The following is a 6715-nucleotide window of genomic DNA, read 5'->3' as shown; positions in this document are numbered from 1 at the left end:
TTGTTGGATGACTCTACTTGCCCGTTGCCCACGGGGTGGTATGGCGTCGAAAGTATTCTTTTGATACGCCACTTCTAAAAACATTCAGCGACCTTATCCCACATGAATTAGGGTCCGTTATCTCTTTTGGGAGGCTGAACCGGCATACAATATTTTTCCATATAAAGGCGATCACTTCCTATTCACGTATTTGGGCGTACGCTCCTCCTTCCATCCACTTAGAGAAATAGTTAGTTAAAACCAGAAGGAATCGTACGTTACCTTGCCTTGCTGGGAGGGGGCCCACAATGTCCATTCTGTATTTGATGAACGACCAAGGTGAGGTGACCGAGTGGAGGTGTTCGCCTTTTTGGTGAATCATTGGGGCCTACTTTTGGCATTGCTCGCATTTTTTCATGAAGTTCACAGCCTCTTTTTTCATGGTGGGCCAGTAATACCCTGCCCGTATGAGGCATCTGACCAAAGCCCGATTGCTGGAATGAGATCCATAATGGCCTTCGTGGACCTCTTCAAGGACGCGCCGCATCTGATTTGTGCCCAAGCATTTCGCTATAGGGCCACCGTATGTTCTCTTGTACATGTCGTTGTGGATGATATTGTATTTGGTTGCTTTCATTCTCAGTTTCTTGGCCTCTTTTTTATTACCTGGGAGTACACCATCCTATAAGTATGTAACAATATGGTTGCACCAGTCCCAAGTCAGGTTTATAGTTCTTACCTCGATTTGGTCTATCGACGAGTTGAGAAGGTGGACTACGCTTCTGTCTCCGGTTGCAATATTTTTGGTGGTTGCGGCTAGTTTGGCAAGACCGTCCACCTCATCGTTCTGTGCTCGTGGGATCCATTCGAGTTGACATTTATCGAACTCGGGCAACAACTTGTAGATTTTGGTATGATATTTCTGTAACCTTTGTTCCTTGATTTGGAAAGTCCCTATGACTTGGTTGACTACGAGTTGGGAGTCTCATCGTAGTATTAACCGCTTCGCCCCATACTTGAGTGCTAGCCTTAACCCTGCAATTACAGCCTCATACTCGAACTCATTGTTAGTCATATCTGGGCACCTTATGGCCTGGCGAATCACTTCGCCGGTTGGGACTTCGAGTACGAGTCCCAGTCCGGACCCTGACACATTAGATGCGTAGTCTGTGTATAGGACCTAGAGGTCCTGTGTTTGGGGAGAAGTGTGGGCGGCTTCTCTTTTAAATTCGAACATTACTTTTGCGCTGAAGTCGGTGATATTGTGCTCGCTGAGTTCGATGGACCATTTAGCCAACCTTCCCGACTGCTCGGGTTTATGAAAAATGCTCCTTAGGGGGAAAGTCGTGACGACCGAGATGGGGTGGTACTGGAAATATAGTCTAAGCTATGACTAAGGCCAGGGCCAATTTTTCAAGGTGAGGGTACCTCGTCTCGGAGTCGACTAATGTTTTGCTAATGTAATAGATGGGAGACTGCGTACCTTTATTTTCTCGAACCAGGGCTGCGTTTACATCTACTTTAGATACAACGAGGTAAACGAGGAGACGTTCCCCTGGCTCCGGCTTTGAAAGCAGTGGTGGTGATGATAGGTACGCTTTTAACTCCTTCAGGGCCTGGACACACTCAGAAGTCCATTGGAGGCCGTTATACTTTTTGAGTATGCCGAAGAATCTATGACACTTGTGTGATGATCGTGAGATGAATCTTGAAAGGGCGACGATACGGCATGTCAACCTCTGAGCCTATTTTTTGGCGGTTAATTGTTGATTTCTATGCTTCTTTTTCTTTGTTCTTCACTTGTTGAGTGGCCGTACAGTCTAGGGCAATGCGGTGGCATTCTTGGGATATGCGTTGTTCCCCTTGTATGCTGAATATCCCCCAGGGAGTCGGGAATTGGATGACCTGGTATAAGCTGGAAGGGATGGCCCTCATGGTGTGTATCCATGGTCGCCCTATTATGGCGTTGTACGCTATTTCTTGGACATGATGTGGAACGTGGTCTCCAAAGTGGTGCCACCGACCAGAACGGGGAGAGTAATTTCCCCTGATGTTCGCTCAACTGCGTTGTTAAAACCAGTTAGCGTGATGCAACGTGACACTATCTTTTCTTCGAGTTTCATTTGTGCAATTACTCGAGGATGGATAATGCACATGCCACTCCCATCGTCTACCATAATGTGTCTTACATCGGTATCTAAAATTCGTAAATTAATAACAAGGGCATCATAGTACGGGAAAACCAAATCGTTGGTATATGACTTATCGAAGATGATACTTTCTTCGAGTTCGTTGTACCGCTCGCAGGTGATTGACCGTTTGAGCTTGTGGCTAGTGGTGAACTTTACACTGTTGATGAAAGATTCTTTGCCACCACCGATGATGATGTGGATGGTGCATGTCGGTTTTGGCGGTCCTTGATATTGTTCGCGTCCTCTGGCAAAGTTGGTCCTTCCCCGGTCGCTCAGAAACTCTTTGAGGTATCCCTGTCATAACATGTTTACAACCTCCTACCTTAGGGCGATGTAATCTTCGGTTTTGTGCCCTCCTTCTTGATGGAACTCGCAAAGGGCATTCGCTTTTCTGGTACTCGGATATGACCTCATCTATTATGTCCACTTCACCTTTGGTCTAAGCTTCTCCAAGTCATAGACTATTTCTGTAGGTGACACATAAAAGTTGTGAGTGGATTATAAATGAGGCATACCTCTTTCATTCCGGTGAGTCCCTGTCATTGATCTGGGTAGGCCTTCTTCGTGGCGGGAGGAGGGTGCAACTACCGCTCTGACATATGGTTTATGTCGTTCCCTGTTGGGTCGTGAAGCAGCAAGGTCCCTTTTGGTATCATTTCTTTGATCTTTTCTGGATTCGTCCTGTACCGAGGTCAGTTGATGAGTTGGTCCATTGAGGTTGTCCTCATCTACTCGGACCTCGACACAATATGCGTTGTGTATTTCGTCCCAAGTAGTTGGGGGATACTTCATTAGTCGACTTAATAGCTTTCTAGTCGCCCTCGAACCGTCCCTACTCAGTCCGTTCTGGAAGGCTGCGACTACCATCCCTTCTGACACGTTCAATAGAGTCTTCCTTACTCGATTGAAACGGGTGGGGAAGTCTATCAGTCCCTCTCCTGGAGATTGCGTAATAACAAATATGTCATTCACTCTTGCCTCGACTTTCTTGGCCCCAACATGGGCCGTTACGAACTTGTCGGCCATCTCTTCGAAAGTTTCAATGAAGCGTGCAGGTAGTTGTGAATACCATGTCAACTCTCTTCCTGTGAGGGTTTCACCGAATTTCTTCAACAAAATAGAGGATAATTGTTCTTTGGCGAGATCATTTCCTTTCACGGCGGTGACATAGTAAGTCACATGATCTTCAGGGTCAGTCGTGCCATCATATATTTTTAGGTAGGGTGGCATTTTGAAGGTCTTCGATACGGCATGCGGGGTTGCATCGTCATTGTATGGCTTCTCGACAAATCGGCCGGCGTCTCTCTTCGACAATAGTTTGGGGGCGCCCGGTATTTTATCGACCCTTTCCTGGTGTTCTTTCATTTGATCTTAGAGTACCTTGTTCTCGTTCTCCATTTCCTCCATCCTTTTCAAAATGGTTGCAAGAGCGTTATCACCTGCATTATCAATGACGTTGCGAGTAATACCTGTTGTTGGATGTGGAGGGAGTCGGCCACACTGTTCGTCCGCCTGTTGCACAGTGCAAATCCTTGCATTTTCCACAGCCATATCTCGGACGGACTCTTTGAGGATGCCAGTTAGCGCGTCGGTTAGCCATGCTTCGAGGAGCTTTTTTTTACAGCTGGGGGCGTCTCTTCCCCCATGTGAGCATATAATTTTTGACTATATTTGAATTTTTATCACCTTCTACTATGTAAATATTTTCAGAATTAAATATATATTTTTTAGCTTTGTTACACTATATATATATATATATAGAAAAATTATTAATAATTTAAAAGGTCAATTATTACTATTATTATTATTTTTATTATTATTTTTAAATAAAATGAATTAAAAATAGAAAATAAATAAAAATTAATTATTATTATTATTTTTTATTTTTAAAAAAAATTTCGGATGGGAATTAAAAAATAGGAAAAGTAGAAATATAAAATTAAAAAAGTAAAAGTAAAAGTAGGTGGAAATTGTTTAATACAAAAGTAAAAGAAAGTGGATATTTAAAAAAATGAAAAGTAAAAGAAAGTTGGAATTATAAAATAAAAGTAAGGGTATCTGATTTCTTTTTTTAAAAAAAATGTAAAAGTAAGTGGGAAATAAAAAAAAGAAAATTAAAATAAGTGGAAAATAAAAAAAAGAAAAGTAAAAAAAGTGGAATTTTAAATATATTAAAAGTAACAAATGTAAGAAATTAAAAAATAAAAGTAAAGAAAAGTGGGGAATTATTTTTTTAAAAAAATAAGAAAAATGGGAAGTGAAAATTCTTTTTAATTAAAAATAAAAAAATAAATAAAAATAAAAAAATAAAAATCTGAAAATTCCGAAAAAGTTTTCTATAAATAGAAGAGAAATGTGAGGGAAAAAAAGAGGAGAGAAAGAGAAAAAAATAGGGAGGAAGGAATTGAGAGAAATTTATTTTCTTCTTCTAGGATAAGGAAATTTCTACTCGTGTCATTCTTTCTTTGTCTTTCATTCAAAAAATCCAGCAAAATCACCCCCTAAAAAAATAGCCTTAAACCTAGCAAAAAACAAGCCACTAAATCACCGGTATTGCAAGGTCGATCGGGGTTGCAAGTCGCGATTTGTTGTTCGAGGTTTCGTAGCCGGTGAAAGCTTCAGTCAACACTCGTCGAATTGTTTAGCGCTCTTGTACTTTTATCTCTGTTAATTTATATCAAAGGTCCGTTATTTCCCTTTCTTCACTTATTATAATTGTCCATTTACCTTCTTGTCTATTGACTATTGGTGTGATTATTGGGTAGCATGAAGTAGTAGTTCACTCTATTGATATTTGGATCATTTGAATATGATTGTTTCCTTGTTTATATGTTTATTGGACCATGATGTTAATTTTAGAGTTGCAAAATTTTGTTTTGAGTTGATTTAACTGGATAAAGGGTCTATTGAATCACTGTAATTTGGCTTGTTTCATGAGATTGTGGTGTCATTAGTTTTGTTTAAAAAATATACAGAATATGGGATAATGTGTTGGATAATTTGCTTGGGCCACGATTTGTTTCTAAGGAAATTATTTTTTTGGGCTGTTGGAGAAGAAAAGATTTTGGGCCAAAAGATTTAGTCTCATCAGACCCAAAGTAATAAATAACATAGCTGGCCCATCTTTCTCTAAACTAGACCACTTTTCTATAAATAATAAATCTAATTCTTCCACAAATAATTACATACCTCATGACCTTGCAATAATCTCAAAATTAGTAATTGAATAATATTCAAACATCGTAGCTTGCTTTAGGCACGATTAATAATAAATCATCGTGACTGTGGGTACGGTTTCCATGGCATGGTCACGATACGTAATCCCCAACTCGAGTGTGCATTTCACGTGACTCGACCACAACTTCAAACAATAATAAATAAAATTAAACACATTGTAGATTGCGGGTGCATTTCACGTGACGTGATTTGCGATATGTATAAACAACGAGTGTACGACAATGTAACTCATCTCATATTAATTCCATAAAAGTTTAAAATGCAGTAATGTAATAAAAGTGGTAAAAGGAATAAAAATGCACATATAGGTTTAAAACATGTATTAAATCAGATAACTAGGCCAATTATTAATAGTTGATCGACCGTGCTAAAACTACGAAACTCAGGAGTGCCTCACACCTTCTCTCGGGTTAACAAAATTTTTTACCCGGTCTTCTGTGTTCGCAGACCATAAATAAGAGTCAATTTTCCTTGATTTGGGATTCTAAAATAAATCGGTGACTTGGGACACCATAAATTATTCCAAGTGGCGACTCTAAATAAATAAATAATCTCATTTCGAATAATGTCACTTAAATTGGAAAAACTTCCTATCCCCTGCGGGAAAAAGGAGGTGTGACAGCTCTGGCGACTCTGCTGGGGAATAAGAACCGAGAATCTCTGGTTCAGGGTTCAGATTTGGAGCTTAGAATAGCTGTTATACTTGGCTTTTATTTATTATCTGATTTTTACGTGTTTGAGCCTAATGTGCTAAATGCCGCTTTTACCGCTTTGATATTGCTTGAACTGTATATAAACTGTTACGAAACCCTCTTCTCTCTGAGTCTTCTAAATCTTTTGGGAAGCGTGCGCTTCGCGTGGCTTCTTTTCTGTTAGAGTCATACCCTAATTTTAGAACGAGGTTCGGACAAGTTGCAAAGCCGGTGAAGCTTCTGTATTCCCGGTACGCTACCCCTCCCCACCCCGGCTCGAGTTGTCTGCTCGGGTAAGCCAGGTCTAGAACAACACACCTAAGATCTAAACCTAGAATAACATAGCCTCATACCGGATCCCTAGTAGGAACGTTTATTTGCATCACGTGCATTTGACTTTGGGGACTCAACATAGGGGTTGGGTCCGTCTATGACAGGTGTACCCAATATATTGGACCATCTTGATGCATTTTATGTGTTACTTGTGCATATGTTTGTTTTGGCTTGCATGTTGACCGACTTCTAGAATAGGGAAAGGGAACCAAGAAAAAACAAAGAGTGAGGTAGAAAAAAAAATTACCTGATTTTGAAAATCCAGGTATTTGAAAAACACTG

At 40.3% G+C, this 6715-nt stretch overlaps 1 protein-coding gene across 1 annotated transcript; it reads right to left on the bottom strand.

Moving 5' to 3' along the window:
• Positions 1 to 1952: 1952 nt before the first annotated feature.
• LOC138905573 (uncharacterized) lies at positions 1953 to 3722 on the bottom strand. The gene is made up of 2 exons (XM_070194095.1): positions 3552 to 3722; positions 1953 to 2465 (listed from the first exon to the last, which is right to left on the bottom strand). Exons 1-2 carry the CDS (start codon positions 3720 to 3722, stop codon positions 1953 to 1955), a joined length of 684 nt encoding a protein of 227 aa, XP_070050196.1.
• Positions 3723 to 6715: the final 2993 nt, after the last annotated feature.

The sequence above is a fragment of the Nicotiana tomentosiformis genome, chromosome 2 (assembly GCF_000390325.3).
Source record: "Nicotiana tomentosiformis chromosome 2, ASM39032v3, whole genome shotgun sequence".
Lineage (NCBI taxonomy): Eukaryota > Viridiplantae > Streptophyta > Magnoliopsida > Solanales > Solanaceae > Nicotiana > Nicotiana tomentosiformis.
This window is presented reverse-complemented; position numbering and strand designations above follow the sequence as displayed.